This window comes from Anomaloglossus baeobatrachus, chromosome 5 (genome assembly GCF_048569485.1).
Source record: "Anomaloglossus baeobatrachus isolate aAnoBae1 chromosome 5, aAnoBae1.hap1, whole genome shotgun sequence".
In the NCBI taxonomy this organism is placed as follows: Eukaryota; Metazoa; Chordata; class Amphibia; order Anura; family Aromobatidae; genus Anomaloglossus; species Anomaloglossus baeobatrachus.
The window spans coordinates 530,779,388-530,802,641 of NC_134357.1; the positions used below are offsets into that span (position 1 = coordinate 530,779,388).

Here is a 23,254-nt window from a genome sequence, read left to right on the forward strand (position 1 = left end):
TATATATATATATATATATATATATATATATATATATATATATATATATATATATATATATATATATATACATACTCCGGCACTCTAGGGGGACCAGCACCGGGTGACCGGTGTGGCTTACCGACCGCCCAAAGCGGAGTGTGTGTCCTCCAGATTCCCTGCCTTAGGTCTCCCAGAGCTGCAGAGCTCGTTCCTGAAAATCCTCCACCGGCAGAATGTTGTGTAAAAATGGCTGCCGGAGCTCTCAGGGGAGGAGGGAGCCGTGGGCGGCGCTATGAAAGTGCGGGAATCTGGGGGCCCACAGTGATCAGTGAGGGGGGAGGAAACATACAGGATGCTCCAGCCCTCCCCACCGACGTCAGGTCGGCCGTCCCGCCCTTACCCCTGACTGGCAGGCCCGGGGGCGGGAGTTATGCTACTAGGCCGCAATGAAGCCGGGGACTAAATTTAAGACCGCGGCCGACAAACAGGCTCGGTCGGCGCGGAAGTCCCGGTCTTCACAAACCAGCAGCTGCTGCAGCGTCCGGGAAACAAGCGCTCCATGCACAGTCCCCATGGGGACACAGAGTACCTTATAGATGCAGGGCCCGGTCCCTGAGGATACATAGACTCCTGTCCGGCAGATTCCCACAAGGGCTGCGGAGGGAGCCCGGTCCCAGTAAATGGATGACCGGTCAGGATCCCACTTCTCCCAGAGCCGCTAAGGGATGGTGAAGGAAAACGGCATGTGGCTCTAGCCTCTGTACCCGCAATGGGTACCTCAACCTTAACAGCACCGCCGACGTAGTGGGGTGAGAAGGGAGCATGCCGGGGGCCCCGTGGGGGCCCTCTTTTCTTCCAACCGATAAAATCAGCAGCTGCTGCTGACTAAAATGGGAATGCATGAGTGGATGTGTGCCTCCTTCCACACAAAGCATAAAACTGAGGAGCCCGTGATCCACGGGAGGGTGTATAGGCAGAGGGGAGGGGTTACACTTTTTAAGTGTAATACTTTGTGTGGCCTCCGGAGGCAGAAGCTATACACCCAATTGTCTGGGTCTCCCAATGGAGCGATAAAGAAAATAAGGTAAAAGACTGAGAAATTGAAGGAACTGTCAAATTCAGTGGAGGAAACCTGATGATCAGAAGTTGTTCCACAGCCAAAAGCATTGGATACTTGATCAGAATTGATGGTGGTCTCAATGCTGAGATATGAGATGAGTTACTTTATATACTGAAGTACTATGGGTATGAAAAGCGCAGCACGTTCCAGCAGAACAAAAAAACGAAGCATACGTAGAGATTGGCAAAGAAATGGTTCATTGACAATGAAGTAGAGGTGCTGGATTGGCCCCCACATTCCCCAGACCTCAACTCAATCAAAACCTTCTGGGTAAAGTTGAAGAAAAAGCTTTATACATACACAAGTAAGTCAACCAATATGCACCAATATTGGGAACGTGTAGAAGAGACCTGGGAACAGACTTTAAACAAGACATGCTTGAATCTGATTGAGAGCATGCCCCAGAGGAATTCAACCAGAATGGAAAGCCAAAAGGTGGATTTACAAAATACTAACAAAATATTAAAATGAAGAAGCAAAGCAGTAACAATGCAGTGACATGACAAGAATCTGCATAATCATATGCTAAATAGTTGCAAGTCAAATTTATGCATGAGATAGCCAAGATGATGGTCTGTAAAATGAAGGTTGTGTCACACTCAAAACTGTAGTGGATGGTGAGATATGGAGCCTGGAAATCAAAAGTTCAAAACATTGATACCCCTTTTGCTCATTACTGTACAGTGAAAATCACAATCTCCTATAAATGCCAGCTCCAGGACGGCTTTCACTAGAGTATTGTAATGACAAGCACAGCGATGTTCAGCAGACTCCTGGCTGTCATGGCATCCCATCCACACCCCGCAATCATGCTACAGATGCACCGAAGGGAGCGTAGAATGACACCACCTTCTGGAACATGTTACATGCAGCTATTAGAGATTGACCGTGCCATTTAGAAGGTTAACAGCTGAAGACAGAGCGCTGCTCCACCCACGGCTGTTAAAGGCAGATGAAGGATGAATAACACAGCCATCATCCAATAGGAACAATGTGAGCATCGGTGTGAGAGCCCGAATAAAAGTTAAGAGGCAGTATATGAAGTACCAGTACCTCATATGTCGGTAATAAGTTAAACAATGGGAAAAAGTTGTGAATTCTGCCAATTTTCTTCTTTATGCTTTATGTCAAAAGAGAGAATATTTCAATTTATGGTTATTCACAGGTTGCACCGTCCCCGGCTTTTATGCAGAAGATCACTCCAACAGAAGGACTTCCAATGCCAAAGTAGTGGGGGCAATTTTGGTTTAGCAGCAGAATGGTGACCACTTGATTGTCATATGGCCGGACTACACCACCGAGAAAGCAGCCACAGGCGGTGATTGAGAAGAATCTGTGACTTCTCTGCATTTAGTGGTCACTACTCACCTGGGTAGTCATATGTAGGAATCTCCTCTTTACACCACTCATCTCCCCTCACATATGTCTCTGTAGTATTAATATAGGTCAGATCTTCACCCTGAAACAAATATTGTAATAGTTACAGACAGATGGAGAAGTCACATCTATGATCAGCTCTAATCCTGCCATCTCCACCGTTCTCATTACACAAGTATAAAACATATAATACTGGTGGATAAAACAAGACTGAGCACAAGACCTTCACAGCCGTCTACACATCAAAGGAAGATTTCATGACACCTTCTCTCCATCTACCTGATGATCCTGAGGAACATTGGGATCTTCTTGTTTACAGCCCTGTGGAAGAAGAGGATGGGGACATCTCTCTGGTGATGTCCTCTTACTGGATAGAACTAGAGGAAGCACATACAGGGACTGAATTCATTCTGTTCATACATATACAGTGGCATGCGAAAGTTTGGGCACCCCTAGTCAAAATTATTGTGAACAGTTAAGCAAGTTTAAGATTAAATGATTTCTAAAAGGCATAAAATTAAAGATGACACATTTCCTTTGTATTTTAGGCAAAAACAAAAATTTTATTTTCATCTTTCACATTTTCAAACTAACGAAAAAGGAAAATCAGAAAATGAAAAAGTTTGGGTACTCTACATGGTTAGTATCTAGTAAACCCCCTTTGGCAAGCATCACAGCATGTAAATGCTTTCTGTAGCAGCCAAGTATCTTTCAATTCTTGTTTGAGGGATTTTCATCCATTGGAAAAGTCTTCCAGTTCTGTGAGATTCCTGGCTCGTCTTGCATGTACTGCTCTTTTGAGGTCTAGCCACAGATTTTCAATGATGTTCAGATCAGGGGACTGTGAGGACCATTGTAAAACCTTCACTTTGCACCTTTTGAGATCGTCTATTGTGAATTTTGACGTCTCTAGGACGTGTGTTTAAGAAATGTGTCATCTTTAACTTTATGTGTTTTAGTGGTTTTTCATCTTCAACTTGCTTATCTGTACGCAATAACAGTAATTTTGACCAGGGGTGCCCAAACTTTTATATGCCACTGTAATTATAGAACGTGTGTATTTAGTCCTGTCTATTACCTGCTGATGTGAGGGGCTGGGGATCCTCCATCATGACGTCCTTGTACTGATCTTTATGTCCTTCTAAATACTCCCACTCCTCCATGGAGAAATAGACAGCGACATCCTGACACCTTATAGGAATCTGACACATACAATGATATCGTCATCCGCTCAATCCCTTCATAGCGTTACTGTATAATGTCCCAGCATTCCCAGCAGTGTCACCTCTCCAGTCAGCAGCTCAATCATCTTGTAGGTGAGTTCTAGGATCTTCTGGTCATTGATGTCCTCATGTATCGGGGGGTGAGGTGGAGTCCCTGTGATTGGGCTCAGGGGTCTTCCCCATCCCTCAGACACTACTGTGCAATCCTGGTTATGGAGAGACACATTAATAAATCTCACTACAGACATTTCCAGAGTCCTCACCTCTCCAGTTCTGTCCATCTGTTATTCCCATAGATAAAAATGATGTAATGTGACATCATCAGAATCTCTCACCTCTCCAGTAAGCCAGAAGAGGATCTCTAGGGTGAGGTGTAATATCCTCTCCCCCATCTTCTCCTTGTCCTTATCCATCCTTGATGGGTCAATCAGGAAAATTCTCTTATATAGATCTGAGAGGATCCGATATTGAAGGGACCTGAATGGGGATAAATTTGAAAATCATAAAGAATCTCCTGTAATCTACAATTACTAGAGATAAGAGGAAATATATGAGATATAACAAGTACATTTTGTATTCTATCCTCGTATGGATCAGCACATACTAATAAAAGACTTGCTTCTAGTAAGATCGTACATTATATTATATTGTTGAAAAAAAAAGTTAAAAGGTTTTAAGCAAAAAAAATAAATAATAAAAAACAGAACTATTACTCTTAGGAATAAGAAGTATCCGTCATAAGGGCTAGGACACACGGCAAATAAAAAGGAGAGAGTGGCATGCGATAAAAAATAAAATCGCATTTCACTCGGACCATTGTTACTCTATGGGGCTGCTCCCCATGTGCGATTTTTTTTATCAGCCCTAATTGGACCGAGAAAACAATCGCAGCATGCTGTGGGTGGAATGCGTTTCATTTTCACTAGCACCCATACAAATCTATGGGTGCGAGAGAAACATCGCACTACACTCACATCAGCTCATAATGTAGGAGATGGAGAGATTAGTTCCTCCCCCTCCCCTGCAGCTGTGCTTTGATCGCAGGATCGCATCACAGTATAATGACACTTGGCTCACACTCGCAGGAGAGGGATATTAGCACAACGCATCTGATGCTTTCACATCGGATGCTTTCACGTCGGATGCTAAATGCCCATGTATCCTTAACCTTAAAGGGAGAACATACTCCCTGCACAATGTTGGTGAAATCCCCTCCATAACGGCCTCATTATCCTCTATTATCCTATACATCTGCTGTCTGGTGATTATCTCATATGTTCTAGGGTCATCTGTATTTCCATAAAGATGGGGCTGAGTATTTATCACCAGTGGGGGGGTGGTACCAGACTGTGGGGGTGGGGATAGGGAACTATGGGTACATTATAGAGTGTGGGGACAAGAAGGGGCACTATACTATGAGAGGAATATGTGTTTCCATGTTTTACGTCTTCCACAGTTGGGTCGAATGTATCTATCAGAAGAAAAGGAATAAGAAAGTTATCATTATTAGAAAGTAGGAAAACAAAAACTCCTGAACAGTCTCAGTGCTGAATAGTGATGGCCGTTCAAGATCGATCCGGCTCCATTCATCGAACGTTATCATTTATATGTATAAATACAAATGTGGTTACTACAAAGAACGGCTCAGGACGTATTCTCTCCAGAGACAATACAAGGGGCAGTCATTATGTGTGGAGGAAAGGCGATTCCCACAGCTAAATAGGAAAAGGTTCTTTACAGTTAGAGCAGTCAGACTGTGGAATGCCGACCACAAGGGGCTGTAATGGAGGGAACTGTAACAGCATTTATACAGGACCGGATGCTTTTCTCACAACAAATGGTATAGTTGGTAATAAGTAATGTAGAGTTAGGGAATGTAAAAAAGGAGAAAGGAGGACATGATGGAGCCAAGTCTATGGGTACTTTTACACTTGCGTTGTGCGGCATCCGTTGCAATCTGCCGCCTTGAGGACGGGCAGATTGCAACGGATGGTCTTGCATTGCATCCGCCCCGCATCAGTCGTTTTGTCAGTGACCGTCGGGAGGAAGGAACGCACAATGTAACGATTTTTGTTTGTGTAAAACAACGCACTCGGCAGGATTCCGTCGGAATCTGTTAAGAGGCATAATGAATGTCTATGGTGCTGGATTCCGTCGCCATGCATTTGGAGACGGATTCCAGTGCAGGATTCCGTCACGTTCTACTGAGCATGCTCAGCATGTCCAGCAGAACGTTCTAAATCGTTTAAAAGCACTCCTGGTCTCTCTCTGTCTGTCTCTCCCTCTCAACCCATCTCTCATACTCACCGATAACCGGCACGGCGCTGCACAGCTGTTACAAAGCTCCTGGTTTTGAAAATGCCAGCCGCTCATTACTCCATTTCGTATTCACTGCTTCCCCCGCCCACCGGCGCCTATGATTGGTTTCGGTCAGATGCGCCCCCACGCTGAGTGACAGCTGTCTCATTAAAACCAATCACAGCCACCCGTGGGCGGTCTATATCGTGCAGTACAATAAATAAAATAATTTTAAAAAACGGCGTGCGGTCCCCCCCCAATTTTGATGCCAAGATAAAGCCATACAGCTGAAAGATGGTATTTTCAGAATGGGGAGCCCCACATTATGGGGAGCCCCCTAGCCTAAAAATATCAGCCAGCAGCCGCCCGGAATTGCCGCATCCATTAGATGCGACAGTCCCGGGACTCTACCCGGCTCATCCCAAATTGCCCTGGTGTGGTGGCAATCGGGGTAATAAGGAGTTAATGGCAGCCCATCGCTGCCACTAAGTCCTAGGTTAATTATGGCAGGCGTCTATGAGACACACCCCATGATTAAGCTATAGTGAAAGCAGGGTGGATTTGATTTAAATCACGATTTAAATCACTAGTCAGTAAGGCTTGATTTAAATCAGTGATTTAAATCAAAGTTTCTACCTAAACTAGTTCTTGCTACTTTAACATGCAAGTAGTTGAAGATTTTTAGAATCACTTTTTATATTACTTTTTTCTCCCCAGTTTAATGGGTTAATCATTCATATTTGGACACCACTGTTCTGTTGTACTTAGGAAGGAGAAAAATAATCCTGACCTTAATAACAATTTAAATAGATTTATTCAACTGAAATAACAACATTACAGCATGTTATTTGCTTAAACAAACATCCATGTTTGTTAACTAATTTGGCTAAACAAAATATATATATATTTTAAGAAACTTAGACTGTCAGCCCAGCCGACACATGAAAAACTTAAATACTACTGTCCCTGCTGTCCTCTGTAGCTCACTTGTCGTCATCTTCATCATCATCATCATCATCTTCTTTGTTCCTATTCATAATCTGGAAAAGAAAAACAAGCTTTCCTGCTTTATTGGGTCCCAACCGATTTCTCAATTTAGAATGAATGAGTCCAAAGGAAGAGAATATTCTTTCAACGCCTGCAGAAGAAGCTACTGCTGTTAAAAGTGAAATCATTACTTGAACAGTCTCTAAATCCAAGCGCTTAAGTGACTTCCACCAGTTTACTGGTGTGACCTTCCTTAAAATATCTTCAGCAAACATATATTTCTTGAATGGTTCCCCCTTAGCTCTGAAGTTTATTATAGTTGGCATTAAAGATGGATGATTGCTGGATACCCATGTCATAGCTAACTCCTCTTCTTCAGCACTTAGGTTTTGACCCTGATATTGGATATTGACAATATTTGCCAAAAAATGAGCTGGAGTCAGTGCTTGTCCCATTCGTTTGTTTACTGCTTGTAATTTAATTCTGTCCATGTGTAGTTCTGTTTTTAAGTGTTCACTCAGTCCCTTCCAAATTTCAACAGCACCCGCAATAAAACAGCTATTTTTCTGTATTTTGTTTAAAGCTTGAGAGATGGGTTTCAGGAAGCTCAGCATATGTTCAACATTTCTCTTAAGCCCAATGTTGAGGATTTTGGCTGTGACAGTGCCATCTATTTTATCTCGATTTTCTTCACAAAGTGTCATCAGAATAGGCCAGTTTTTGATATACTGCTCAAAACAGTCCACCACAGAGTTCCATCTAACATCTTGTGGGAGCGTTAGCTTGGTTCCACCCATCCTTTTCAGAGCTGCTGCAGCAAAATGATTATTACGGAAGTATTTAGCAATTTCAACAACATTAGCCTTTATTTCTGGAACACTTAAGTCTTTGGCTAAGAGGTGCAGCAAATGAGCACTGCAACCATATGTTATTAGCAGCTTTGTATTCCCTCCCTGCTCTTCTAAATCTCTTCTCATCTTGGATACGTTTGCAGCATTGTCAGTGACTAAACTGCGTACTAGACATTTGAATTTTTGTTCACATGTCGTTATAGCTTTTACTGCCACTTCTTGTAAGTATTCTGCTGTGTGTGCATTTCCTGACGTATCAGTTGTTTGTGCAAGGAAGACTTTACCTTCTTCTGTTGTTATACAAGCACATACAATAGGATCATTGTGGACATTACTCCACCCATCAATACTTAGGTTAACAATTTTACCCTCCAGAGCTGTTGCACATTGCTCCATTTCTCTGTCATACACTTGATCCAGCAGTTTCCCTGCAACATCAGCTCTGCTGGGTGGACTGTATCCTGGTCTCAGTGACTGAACCATATTAATGAAATGTGGGTTCTCAGTCAGACGGAAAGAAGAGTTTGTTGCATAAATAAACTGGGCAATTTTTTCATCAATCAACTCTTTTTCTAATCTGATAGTTCTTATCACAAACCTATCTATGGTGGTTCCAGGAGGTAAAGGTTTTTTCTTCCTTTTGGGTGATGGTGATATGTGGCTGTGGGTGTTTGATGATGATGCTGCTGCTAATGAAGCACTATCCTGGATGGATAACTCTGAAACTGTAGAACAGGATGATGGTGATCTTGGAGGTGGATAGTTTCCAGAATCCATGAATTCCCCTAAACAAAAAAGTCAATGCTGTTATTTTATTGTTTATTATACAATTTCTACTTATTGTACACAACACATCACTGCCCCTTCCCCAAAAGGAATATTTGTTTTTCTTCATAACTGTACCAAATGACAGTAACATGCAGTAATAATAAGAAATATAATTTTTCTCACACATGACAGTTCAGTCTTTAGAAATAGGATTCAATAAAAATGTTTACCAACCTGAAGATCCTGCCTGTTCAGAAGTGTTTCTTTGGTCATCGTCATCACCGCACTTCTCATGATGTTGCCTCATTCGCGCCAGCAGGCCTTGCATCTCTTTGTTGCATCGTTTGCATTTTGCACGCATGCCTGCCTTACCGATAGGCGAAGGAGCTTCATTAAAATATTCCCAAACTGGGTCTCTTTTACGGCCTGCTGCCATTATAAGGAAAGAATGTAATAAACCTCAGATCGTACACACAAACAGATCCAGACTTGTCTGTCTGTGGCTATGCTGCAGTATTGTGCTCAAAGTTTCACTTTCATTTTCTTGTCTGCTTGCCCTTCCTCCTCCTCACACTTAGATTCACATTCTTTTTGTGTTGTGCAGCTCTATTCCACTCCAAACAATCAGAAACATATTGTCTAACTTCTTGGACTTGGCACTGAAGGGGTTGATTCTGTATTCATAGGTTTGTAGAACAATAGGATTAAGGTCTTTTTCTCAACTCTGTTCATGTTGTAATATTTTTGCCATGAAGAAGAGGCTGGGACCTCTGCGGAGTCAAATTCAGTTTTGAGAACTGCGTAAATAAAGTGAGCGTCTGTGATAATATAGGAGAGAAACTGCCCACTAATCCTACAGAAACCTCTGGAAGAGCATGGCATTGTGAATGTTACACATATACAGCCTTTATTCTACTGAGTTAAACAACTCAGCTTTATCTCATGATGGAAGAACCTTTGGATGGTAAAATATTTTCCTCAAAAAGCAGTTTATTGAAACAAATCCGATTTAAATAAAAAAAAAAATCCGATTTAAATAAAAAAAATCCGATTTTTTTGATTTTTTTAAAAAAAACATTGATTTTTATCCACCCTGAGTGAAAGTAAGTAAATACATACACCGAATAATCCTTTATTTGAAATAAAAGACAAAAAAACACCCTCTTTCACCACTTTATCAAAATCCCCAAATACCCCTCCAGGTCCGATGTAATCCACAAGAGGTCCCACAATGCTTTCAGCTCTGCTATATGAAGCTGACAGGAGCGGTCGTGGAACACCGCCGCTCTCTGTCAGCTCCACGCAGCAACTGTAGTGAATCGCGCTGTCAGCGGTGACGTCATTCAGGTAGTGCCGGTGTGTGTGCGGTGATGATGGGTTCGGTAGTGCCGGTGTGTGTGCGGTGACGATGAGGGCGGTAGTGCCGATGTGTGTGCGGTGATGATTGGGCAGTAGTGCCTGCGTGCATGCGGTGATGATGGGGGCGCTAGTGCCTGCGTGCGTGCGGTGATGATGGGGGCGCTAGTGCCTGCGTGCGGTGATGATGGGGGCGTTAGTGCCTGCGTGCGTGCGGTGATGATGGGGGCGCTAGTGCCTGCGTGCGTGCGGTGATGATGGGGGCGCTAGTGCCTGCGTGCGTGCGGTGATGATGGGGGCGCTAGTGCCTGCGTGCGTGCGGTGATGATGGGGGCGCTAGTGCCTGCGTGCGTGCGGTGATGATGGGGGCGCTAGTGCCTGCGTGCGGTGATGATGGGGGCGCTAGTGCCTGCGTGCGGTGATGATGGGGGCGCTAGTGCCTGCGTGCGGTGATGATGGGGGCGCTAGTGCCTGCGTGCGTGCGGTGATGATGGGGGCGCTAGTACCTGCGTGCGTGCGGTGATGATGGGGGCGCTAGTGCCTGCGTGCGGTGATGATGGGGGCGCTAGTGCCTGCGTGCGGTGATGATGGGGGCGCTAGTGCCTGCGTGCGTGCAGTGATGATGGGGGCGCTAGTGCCTGCATGTGGGCGGTGATGATGGGGACGCTAGTGCCTGCGTGCGGTGATGATGGGGGCGCTAGTGCCTGCATGTGGGCGGTGATGATGGGGGCGCTAGTGCCTGCATGTGGGCGGTGATGATGGGGGCGCTAGTGCCTGCGTGTGGGCGGTGATGATGGGGGCGCTAGTGCCTGCGTGTGGGCGGTGATGATGAGGGCGCTAGTGCCTGCGTGTGCGTGCGGTGATGATGGGGGCGCTAGTGCCTGCATGCGTGCGGTGATGATGGGGGCGCTAGTGCCTGCATGCGTGCGGTGATGATGGGGGCGCTAGTGCCTGCATGCGTGCGGTGATGATGATGGGGGCGCTAGTGCCTGCGTCTGTGCGGTGATGATGGGGTCTCTCTCAGCTAAAGAAAACTAAAAGAAAGCAACATGTTATTTCACAGGAATCCATTGCCTTTATTATCACACTATTTACAACGCATCCATCACATGCGTCACACAACGCACTGTGACGGATGCCGTTCAACACAAGTGTGAAAGTACCCTCATCCGACCAAAGGAACTACGGGCTCTCACTAGGGACAAATGGCCAAATGCACATGAGACAAAGCCCCAGAAATGCCCTGTGAGTGGCCGGAGGGCGGACGGGGACTAGACTCCATCAGAATATGAGGATTTTACCAGAAATATCTAGAAATAGGAACCGAAAGAGCCGGAGCGACCATTACTAGCACTGAAGGGGTTAATGCCCCCTGCGCCCAGTAATGGGGAATCTCCACCTACCTCCACCTGCAGAGGATAGCGTCTAGTCTAGAATGGAGTTGTTTCTCGAGGTAATGACGTTCCGGAAGGGGCGGGGCCTCAGTGCAGGGCAGATCTGTGAGCAGGAAGCAGTGGGGTTGAGTCTAGAATGTACGGGCTCCTGACAGGTTAGTGGGCGTGACCGGTTTGGTTGGTGGGCGTAGCGATTTTCTTTGTATATGGCTGCTCTGTGCTTCCAGGACCTGTGATGATGTCACATGGAGGGGAGGAGTCAGGGGGTCACATGGTCAGCTCCTCAGTGTATGCAGGACTCTGCTGTGCTGGGTGTCATGGCGCAGGATAAGGGGAAGTTTATGTGTGGGGTCAGGAGGGGTTTACAGTGTGGATGTAGCAGAGCCGTGTGTGTACGAGGTGTACGGAGCAGAGCCGTGTGTGTACGAGGTGTACGGAGCAGAGCCGTGTGTGTACGAGGTGTACGGAGCAGAGCCGTGTGTGTACGAGGTGTACGGAGCAGAGCCGTGTGTGTACGAGGTGTATGGAGCGGAGCCGTGTGTGTACGGGGTGTATGGAGCGGAGCCGTGTGTGTACGGGGTGTACGGAGCAGAGCCGTGTGTGTGGCATGTGTACGGAGCAGAGCTGTGTGTGTACGAGGTGTACGGAGCAGAGCCGCGTGTGTACGAGGTGTACGGAGCAGAGCCGCGTGTGTACGAGGTGTACGGAGCAGAGCCGCGTGTGTACGGAGCAGAGCCGCGTGTGTACGAGGTGTACGGAGCAGAGCCATGCGTGTGTCACATGTGTACGGAGCAGAGCCGCGTGTGTACGAGGTGTACGGAGCAGAGCCGCGTGTGTACGAGGTGTACGGAGCAGAGCCGCGTGTGTACGAGGTGTACGGAGCAGAGCCGCGTGTGTACGAGGTGTATGGAGCAGAGCCGCGTGTGTGGCATGTGTACGGAGCAGAGCCGTGTGTGTACGAGGTGTACGGAGCAAAGCCATGCGTGTGTGACATGTGTACGGAGCAGAGCCGCGTGTGTACGAGGTGTATAGAGCAGAGCCGCGCGTGTGGCATGTGTATAGAGCAGAGCCGCGCGTGTGGCATGTGTACGGAGCAGAGCCGTGCGTGTGTGACATGTGTACGGAGCAGAGCCGCGTGTGTACGAGGTGTATAGAGCAGAGCCGTGCGTGTGTGACAGGTGTACGGAGCGGAGCTGTGTGTGTGCGAGGTGTACTGAGCGGAGCCGTGCGTGTGCGAGGCGTACTGAGCGGAGCCGTGCGTGTGCGAGGTGTACTGAGCGGAGCCGTGTGTGCTGTGTGAGGCGTACTGAGCAGAGCCGTGTGTGCTGTGTGAGGCGTACGGAGCAGAGCCGTGTGTGCTGTGTGAGGCGTACTGAGCAGAGCCGTGTGTGCTGTGTGAGGCGTACGGAGCAGAGCCGTGTGTGCTGTGTGAGGCGTACGGAGCAGAGCCGTGTGTGCTGTGTGAGGCGTACGGAGCAGAGCCGTGTGTGCTGTGTGAGGCGTACGGAGCAGAGCCGTGTGTGCTGTGTGAGGCGTACGGAGCAGAGCCGTGTGTGCTGTGTGAGGCGTACTACGGAGCAGAGCCGTGTGTGCTGTGTGAGGCGTACGGAGCAGAGCCGTGTGTGCTGTGTGAGGCGTACGGAGCAGAGCCGTGTGTGCTGTGTGAGGCGTACGGAGCAGAGCCGTGTGTGCTGTGTGAGGTGTACGGAGCAGAGCCGTGTGTGCTGTGTGAGGTGTACGGAGCAGAGCCGTGTGTGCTGTGTGAGGTTTACGGAGCAGAGCCGTGTCTGTGTGAGGTGTACGGAGCAGAGTCGTGTGTGTCACATGTGTACGGAGCAGAGCCATGTGTGCTGTGTGAGGTGTACGGAGCAGAGCCGTGTGTGTGGCATGTGTACGGAGCAGAGCCGTGTATGCTGTGTGAGGTGTACGGAGCAGAGCCGTGTGTGTGGCATGTGTACGGAGCAGAGCCGTGTATGCTGTGTGAGGTGTACGGAGCAGAGTCGTGTCTGTGTGAGGTCTACGGAGCAGAGCCGTGTGTGTGGGATGTGTACGAAGCGGAGCTGTGTGTGTGCTGTGTGAGGTGTACGGAGCAGAGCCGTGTCTGTGTGAGGTGTACGGAGCAGAGCCGTGTGTGTGAGATGTGTACGAAGCGGAGCTGTGTGAGGTGTACGGAAATACTTGTGTACAACATGTGCTGAGCGGAGCTGCTTGTGTACGGATCCAGGGGCGTGCATAGAAATCATGGGATCCCATAGCAGAGTTTCTAATTGGGCCCACACTCCTTCCCCCTAAAAAAAAAATAAAAAATAATATTCGGGTGGGTCACAGAAGAGCACTCGTACTTCACAACTCTACGGCCCTGATTATAAAGTAATTTTCCTCCTGTTGAAGCCCCTGGATTCCCCTTTTATTGGAGCCGTAAGCTATGATGGCAACAAAAAGGTCCCCATAAACACTGTATGATCCCCCACAGTAACCTCCATAAGCAGAGTATGATGACCCTACTGTACCCCCCTTCAACTACCCCAGCAATGAATGGTGAACTCGACCCAGTAATATCCCCAACTGTGACCCCCACACAGCCCTCCATGCAGTATAATGGAACTACATATAGTATAATGGCCCCTACTATCCCTCCAAATAGTATAATGGCCCTCACACAGCCCTCCACACAGTATGATAGATCCCACACAAACCTTCACACTGTATATATGCTTGCATACAGTATAATGGCCCTCAAATAACTAGATAAAGTATAAAGGCTCCGTCATAGGCCTCAAAATAACATAATGGACCCCACAAAGCCTTCCAGATAGTATAATGGGCCACACATAGTCCTCCATAAAGTAATGGGCCCCACATAATCCTCCATATTGTATAATGTCATCCCCCATAGTCCTCCATAAAGTATAATGGGCCCCACATAGTCTTCAATATTGTCTAATGGACCCCATAGTCCTCCATGTATTATAATGCACTTCATAGTCCTCCATATATTATAATGCACTCCGATTATCCTCCATATAATTTAATGCACCCCATAGTCCTTCATATACTATAATACACTCCCCATAGTTATCCATATATTAAAATGCACTCTCCATAGTTATCCATATATTATAATGCACACCCCATAGTTCTTCATATAGTTTATTGCACTCCTCTTAGTCCTCCATTAAAATTCACCCCATATTCCTTCATAAAATATACAGCTCCCATATAGCATGCAGCCCCCATATAGTAGTATGCATTCCATATATTTTCCCATATAGCATTATGCATCCTTTATATTCCTCCATATAGTATTAAGCACCCCTTTTATTCCTCCATATAGTAATATGCACCCCTTACATTCCACCATATAGTATGATGCATCCCTTATATTCCTCCATATAGTATTATGCAACCCCCATATAGTATTATGGACCCCTTATATTGCTCCTAATAGTATTATGCACCCCTTATATTCCTCCATATAGTATTATGCACCCCTTATATTCACTAATATAGCATTATAAAACCCCATATAGTATTATGCACCCTTTATATTCCGTCATATAGTATTATATACCCCTTTTATATTCCTCCATATGGTATTATGCACGAATTATATTCCTCCATATAGTAGTATGCAGCCCCATATAGTATTGTGTGCCCCCATATAGTAATATGCAACCTCCATATAGTAGTAGTAGTATGCAGCCCCCATAGTCCTCTGGCCACCGTCATTACTTACTCATTTGTTCTCGTTTCCCTGCTGCTCCAGTCTACTCAGCACGTCCACTGTTCTACTGCTCTACACATCTCAGCACAGTGGCGTGCACTAGTGACATCACCGCGCCCCTCTGTGCTGGCAAGTCAGAGAGCCACAGACAGAGCGGGAGAATGATGAGAAAGGGAGTGCTCCGCTTCTTGTCTCATAATTACTTTCAATTGTATCGTGTATTTGAGCAGAGCCACGTGTGTAGGACGTTTACGGAGCAGAGCCGCGTTTGTGTATGGAGCGAAGCCATATGTACTGTACTAGGTGTATGGAGCAGAGTCGCATGTGTAAGATATGCGTGGAGCTGAGCCGCTTGTGTACGACGTGTACAGAGCCGTCTGTGTGCGACGTGAGCGGAGTGTACGACTTGTGCGGAACAGAGCCGCGTGTGTACAGAGCTAAAGCAACATTTTAGAAGTAAAAATTACATTTATGTTTTTTCATTCCACTTTGCACTACATTCTGTCAAGCACCTTAACGGGATAAAAAATTCCCAACAGCAGTTTTAAAATATTTGACAGGTGAGTTTATGAATTGTTCTCACTTTTCTGGAGTTTCCAATATGTCTGCCACTCAAAATCCATTTAAATCTGAATAGATCCCTCTCGAAATCGGTTTTGGAAATGCCTTGAAAACATAAATAAAATCTCACTGCTGAACTTTTGAAAGGGTTATCCGGCTTATTTTGCCTTTTTTTTCTAATTTCTCTATGGGGCTACATTGGGGCAGGTAAGAAGTACCTGCCCTGCTGCAGGGCCGGCGTCAGTACGCGGCGTATCCGGGCAAATGCCGGGGCCCTGGAGAGCTGGGGGCCCACTCGGCCTCGTCAGTTCTGCTGCCCCCGGGCCGAGTTCCGGGGACCGCAGTCCTTGGCACTGGAAACTGTGGCTGCCGGCCCTTTAAGGCCCGCAGACCACAGCGTTCACTGTGTTCTCCTGCATTGAGCATCATCTGTGGGCGGAGCTACCACCCGGCGTCCTGCTCGGTCCCACAGATGAAGGAGTCACAGTGCCAGCCAGCGACCCACAGCACATCGCTTCCCTCCGGCGCTGTGTGGGCCCCATCTGCACCGTGACCTGATCAGTATGTGGGACATCACTCCCTCCCCGCCCCTCCCTGTCCCCCCGTGCGTGTGTGGGCCCCGCAGAGCCGCGTGTGTGGGCCCCGCAGAGCAAGGTGTGTGTTTGTATGTATGTATGCAGCAGAGCAGTATGCGTGTGTCTATATGTATGTATGTTTATATGCAGCAGAGCAGTATGCTTGTCTGTATGTATGTATATATGCAGCAGAGCAGTATGCGTGTCTGTATGTATGTATATATGCAGCAGAGCAGTATGCGTGTCTGTATGTATGTATATATGCAGCAGAGCAGTATGCGTGTCTGTATGTATGTATATATATATGCAGCAGAGCAATATGCGTGTCTGTCTGTATGTATGTATGCAGCAGAGCAGTGTGTGTGTGTGTGTCTGTCTATATGTATGTATGCAGCAGAGCAGTGTGTGTGTGTCTCTGTCTATATGTATGTATGCAGCAGAGCAGTGTGTGTGTGTCTGTATGTATGTATGCATGCAGCAGAGCAGTATGTGTGTGTCTATATGTATGTAACAGAGCAGTGTGTGTGTGTGTCTGTCTATATGTATGTATGCGTGCAGAGCAGTATGTGTGTGTCTGTATGTATGTAGCAGAGCAGTATGTGTGTGTCTGTCTATATGTATGTATGCAGCATAGCAGTGTGTGTCTCTGTATATATGCATGTATGATGTGTATCTATGTATGTCATTGTATATGACTGTATAGATTTGTCTGTTTATATGTATTTTTGTGAGTTTGTCTTTAAATATGTATATGTATGTGTATGTATCTGTGTTTGTGTGCGTGTCTGCGTGTTTATGGGGCCCACTGGGACTCTTCCGCCCGGGGCCCACAAAAACCTGGAGCCGGCCCTGCCCTGCTGTCAGCCCCTCCCCCCCGCCTCAGAGTGGTCATGTGACCGCTCCTGGCGTGATTTTGCTGCTTCCTATGATTTCATGTCAACAGGGGCAGGACCGTGTTGACATGCAAAACAGCCACTGCATGTTACCGCCCTGCTGGGCGGGTACTGTGTGTGCAGTCCCTGCACCCCTTCCCTGAACCCTCCCACATATCAGAGGCAGCAGCTGCTGATGCATCTGAGGAATCTCGAGAGCTGCATACAGAGCTTGCATCTGAGCAGTGCCGGGAATCTGTCCTCTGACAGCGCTTTATATCAGAGGACCGATTCCCCAGCGCTGCTCGGACGGGAGCTCTGTATACAGCTAATGCAATGATCAGCCGCCGGCCAATCAGAGGCAGCAGCTGATCACTGGAGAAGCTGCATAGAGAACTCGTTCTGCACAGCACCCGGAATCTGTCCTCTTATATAAAACGCTGTCAGAAGCAGGACACTGAGGGAACGAGGACAGGTGAGAAGGATTTGACTTTGTTTTTTTTTTTGCGTGTGTGAATTATGGCAGAATAGGGGACAGTACTACATGACGGAAGAAAAGCAGGAAAAGGGCCATTACTATAGGATGAGCAGGATGGGCACAAGGATGGGGCACAGTACTATAGCATGGGCACAAGGATGGGGCACAGTACTATAGCATGGGCACAAGGATGGGGCACAGTACTATAGCATGGGAACAAGGATGGGGCACAGTACTATAGCATGGGCACAAGGATGGGGCACAGTACTATAGCATGGGCACAAGGATGGGGCACAGTACTACAGCATGTGCACAAGGATGGGGCACAGTACTTTAGCATGGGCACAAGGATGGGGCACAGTACTATAGCATGGGCACAAGGATGGGGCACAGTACTACAGCATGGGCACAAGGATGGGGCACAGTACTACAGCATGTGCACAAGGATGGGGCACAGTACTATAGCATGGGCACAAGAATGAGGCACAGTACTACAGCATGGGCACAAGGATGGGGCACAGTACTACAGCATGGGCAAAAGGATGGGGCACAGTACTACTGCATGGGCACAAGGATGGGGCACAGTACTACTGCATGGACACAAGGATGGGGCACAGTACTACTGCATGGGCACAAGGATGAGGCACAGTACTATAGCATATGCACAAGGATGAGGCACAGTACTACTGCATGGGCACAAGGATGGGGCACAGTACTATAGCATGTGCACAAGGATGAGGCACAGTACTACAGCATGGGCACAAGGATGGGGCACAGTACTACAGCATGTGCACAAGGATGGGGCACAGTACTATAGCATGGGCACAAGAATGAGGCACAGTACTACAGCATGGGCACAAGGATGGGGCACAGTACTACAGCATGGGCAAAAGGATGGGGCACAGTACTACTGCATGGGCACAAGGATGGGGCACAGTACTACTGCATGGGCACAAGGATGGGGCACAGTACTACTGCATGGGCACAAGGATGAGGCACAGTACTATAGCATATGCACAAGGATGAGGCACAGTACTACTGCATGGGCACAAGGATGGGGCAAAAGTACTATAGCATGTGCACAAGGATGAGGCACAGTACTACAGCATGGGCACAAGGATGGGGCACAGTACTATAGCATGTGCACAAGGATGGGGCACAGTACTATAGCATGTGCACAAGGATGGGGCACAGTACTATAGCATGTGCACAAGAATGAGGCACAGTACTACAGCATGGGCACAAGGATGGGGCACAGTACTACAGCATGGGCAAAAGGATGGGGCACAGTACTACTGCATGGACACAAGGATGGGGCACAGTACTACTGCATGGGCACAAGGATGGGGCACAGTACTACTGCATGGGCACAAGGATGAGGCACAGTACTATAGCATGGGCACAAGGATGGGGCACAGTACTATAGCATGTGCACAAGGATGAGGCACAGTACTACTGCATGGGCACAAGGATGGGGCACAGTACTATAGCATATGCACAAGGATGGGGCACAGTACTAGAGCATGTGCACAAGGATGAGGCACAGTACTACAGCATGGGCACAAGGATGAGGCACAGTACTACAGCATGGGCACAAGGATGGGGCACAGTACTATAGCATGTGCACAAGGATGGGGCACAGTACTATAGCATGTGCACAAGGATGAGGCACAGTACTACAGCATGGGCACAAGGATGGGGCACAGTACTACAGCATGGGCAAAAGGATGGGGCACAGTACTATAGCATGGGCACAAGGATGGGGCACAGTACTATAGCATGGGAACAAGGATGGGGCACAGTACTATAGCATGGGCACAAGGATGGGGCACAGTACTACAGCATGGGCACAAGGATGGGGCACAGTACTACAGCATGTGCACAAGGATGGGGCACAGTACTATAGCATGGGCACAAGGTTGGGGCACAGTACAGGTTGGGGGCATTACTATACGATGAGTACTATACAATGAGCACAAGGATGGGCATATTACTACATTATATGTGCCCATATTGTGCTGTCCTAGAGGTCTGTGCTGAGGAGAATACGAAAACGATGTGACCTGATAGGGATCGCAGGTAAGCCACTGGGAGGTCGCAGGTGAGATGTCACACAGTCAGATCTTACCAGCGATGCAGGAACAATACAGGTCGCAGCAGCGACCTGTATAATGATCTCAGCGGTCACTGTGACCCTGTCACACAGTGTCAAACACAGCGATGTGTCCTGCCCAGCAAGACATCGCCTTTGAAGAAAATGGCCTGGACCATTCTGCAATGACTAGAGATCTCACAGCAGGGGCCTGATCGCTGGTAGGTGTCACACATAACGAGATCGCTGACTGGATTGCTGCTGCGTCACCAAAACGGTGGCTCAGCGGCGATCTCGCTGGCGATCTCGTTATGTGTGACAGTACCTTAACTCTTTTCTTATCTTTCCCTGCTGTTTAGGCTTACATTGTCTGCATATGAACTAACCAAAACATACATTTACATCCCTTATAGGAACCCTCACTTACTCTAAAATATACAAAGGAGAGCAATACCTGAAGGTAGTGCACAATTTTACCTGCATATTTCCTAATCCTCCTTCCTAATCCTCGATCCTATGCTGACTATATGAGATTTTTTTTCTTTAATTATTAAAATCATCAATGATATTTGTTGAAGCATATGATAAAAACCCATATACAAAACAACTATATAGCCATTTAATTTCAGTAGAGATGGATATTTTATTGCTTGTTTATCTCATGTTATCTCATTTAGTGCCTTAAAATCTGTTCTAGAAATTTATTTTGCACTTACCATGACTTAACATATGGGGAAACCATTATCAAAAACGTACATTAAATCCTTTAAAAAAATATGTTAACTTGCACATATTGTATATTTATGTATATATTTGTAAATATGTATGAGTGTATTTATGTACTCAAAGCATTTTTTCTTTTCCTTCTTAGCGACTACGTGAACAAGGCTATTATTAGCCGAAACGTAGGAATTGGTCGCAATAAGCTTAATGATCTCTCCTATGTAAATAAATATATTTCACTTGCAAAAAAAACCATAGTGTGCAGTATATCTATAATTAATGTTTACTGAGGAGAATACTGACAGCCAATGGCTGGGCAGAGGGCGGGGCCAGCTCTGACTGATGTTTGGCAACCAAGCATAGGAACAAGTCACGTTTGCTTGAGCTGCATGTAAACCAGGGGTGGGCAATTAATTTTCCCATGGGGCCGCATGAGAAATTGAGATTGGTTTAGAGGGCCGGACTAATATAATTAACTTCGTTCTACCCAATATACTACATTACTACACCCCCTCCATATATTACACCTGTAATAAACTACATCACTACACCCCTATATACTACACCTGTAATATACTACATCACTACACCCCCATATACACCTGTATTATACTACACCACTATATACTACACCTGTAATATTACACCCCATATACTACACCTGTAATATACATCACTACACCCCTATATACTGCACCTGTAATATACATCGCTACACCCCCTATATACTACACCTGTAATATACTACATCACTACACCCCCCATATACTACACCTGTAATATACATCACTACACCCCTATATACTACACCTGTAATATACTGCATCACTACACCCCCATATACTACACCTGTAACATACTACACACCCATATAATACACCTGTAATATACTACACCTCCATATAATAAACCTGTAATATAATACACATGTTATATACTACACCTCCATATACTACACCTCCATATAGTACACCTGTAATATACTACATCACTATATACAACACCTCCATATACTACACCCCTATATACTACACCTGTAATAAAACTACATCACTACAGCCCATGTACTACACCACTATATACTACACCACTATATACACAACACCATATACTACACCTGTAAAACTACACCACCAGTGGCGTAACTACCGCGGTCGCAGCGGTCGCGATTTCGACCGGGCCCGGGAGGTCAGGGGCCCGGCGGCCGCCAGGCAGATCAGCAGCCAGCTCCTGTCAGTGTAAGAGGAGCCGCGCTGATCTGTCACAGACCACACGGCCGCTATTTGACCCGCTGCCGCCGCCGACATCGGTCCCCCCTGCCTGGTGTCAGCGGCGGCACCGGGGCCCCCTACCTGGTGTCAGCGGCTGCGGTGTCTCCCCCGTCACCGCGCACAGTAATGATGAAGCATAGCGCGGCCGGTGCCGTGCTATGCATCACCATTCTCCCCCTGTGCGGTGACGTCACTCCCAAGCGACTGCTGTGCTGAGTGCAGAGAGTGCAGGACGGGAGGACGCCGACCGCAGCACTGGGAGAACGAGCAGCAGGGAGGACAGCAGCGGTGGAAGGAAGAGAGAAGGTGAGTACTTGTTGGTTTTTTTTGTGTTTTTTTTAATATAAGTGAGTAAACGGGCCAGAGGCTTGGGAAGGCAGTTCTGGGGAAGCTGCATTATTATACATGGAAGCCTGGAGAGGCTGCTTTATACATGGAGGTCTGAGGAGGCTGCATTATATATGGAGGTCTGGGGAAGCTGCATTATTATACATGGAGGCCTGGAGAGGCTGCTTTATACATGGAGGCCTGGAGAGGCTTCTTTATACATAGAGGCCTGGAGAGGCTGCTTTATACATGGAGGTCTGCGGAGGCTGCATTATATATGGAGGTCTGGGGAGGCTGCATTATATATTGAGGTCTGGGGAGGCTGCATTATTATACATGGAGGCTTGGAGAGGCTGCATTATACATGGAAGTCTGGGGAGGCTGCATTATTATACATGGAGGTCTGTGGAGGTTTCATTATTATACATGGAGGTCTGGGGAGGCTGCATTATTATACATGGAGGCCTGGAGAGGCTGCATTATACAGGGAGGCCTGGAGAGGCTGCATTATACATGGAGGCCTGGAGATACTGCATTATACATGGAGGCCTGCGGAGGCTGGGTGCATTGTTATACATGGAGGCCTGGAGAGGCTGGCTGCTACATTATACATGGAGGCCTGAGGAGGCTGGCTGCATTATTATACATGGAGGCCTGGAGAGGCTGGCTGCATTATTATATATGGAGGTTTTGCATAATACAAAATGAAGGACACCTTATACATGGAATATAGGGGTGCATTATGCATGGAGGAGTATGGGGCTGCATAATGCAATATGAAGTTTTATGGGGTTGCGTTAGAATACATATAGGACTATGGGGGCTACATTATAATATATGGAGGATTATGGAGGCTAACCTATACATGGACTATGGGGGTGCATTATAAAACTTTTGGACTATGTGGTGCAGTATAATATATGGAGAACTATGGGGTGAATTATAATATATGGAGAACTATGAGAAATTCATTATAATAATTGGAGGGCTACTTTATACATGGAGGATTATGGGGGTGCATTATAATATATGGAGGACTATGTGGTGCAGTATAATACATGGAGGACCATGGGGTGAATTATAATGCATGGAGAACTATGGGAAATGCATTATAATACATGGAGGACTATGGAAGTGTATTCTAATATATGGGTTATGTGGGACCCTTTATACTATTTGGAAGGCTATGTGGGTGCCATTATTGTATTTGGAGAACTATATACAAGGGGGGACAAAGATACAAGAAGGGGATGGGAACGTTTTGTTCTGAGGGAA

General features: G+C 46.8%; 2 protein-coding genes across 2 annotated transcripts in view; both read right to left on the minus strand.

The window, feature by feature from the left end:
- Positions 1-23,254, minus strand: part of LOC142312171 (uncharacterized) — a 159,162-nt gene that overhangs the window by 67,058 nt on the left and 68,850 nt on the right. The gene's annotated exons all lie outside the window — the stretch shown is intronic.
- Positions 3,455-11,418, minus strand: LOC142312153 (gastrula zinc finger protein XlCGF66.1-like). Its single transcript, XM_075351054.1, has 4 exons — positions 11,366-11,418; positions 4,038-4,179; positions 3,765-3,908; positions 3,455-3,681 (listed from the first exon to the last, which is right to left on the minus strand). Exons 2-4 carry the CDS (start codon positions 4,113-4,115, stop codon positions 3,541-3,543), a joined length of 363 nt encoding a protein of 120 aa, XP_075207169.1. The 5' UTR covers positions 4,116-4,179; positions 11,366-11,418; the 3' UTR covers positions 3,455-3,540.

What these genes read in the sequence shown, in the direction of transcription:
- LOC142312153 (XM_075351054.1), bottom strand. Translation starts at nt 4,115, where the DNA reads ATGGATAAGGACAAGGAGAAGATGGGGGAGAGGATATTACACCTCACC. An exon ending in TCTTCTGGCTTACTGGAGAG is followed by an intron (nt 3,909 to 4,037) that starts GTGAGAGATTCT and finishes CTCCATAACCAG; the next exon opens with GATTGCACAGTAGTGTCTGA. An exon ending in TTGAGCTGCTGACTGGAGAG is followed by an intron (nt 3,682 to 3,764) that starts GTGACACTGCTG and finishes TGTATGTGTCAG; the next exon opens with ATTCCTATAAGGTGTCAGGA.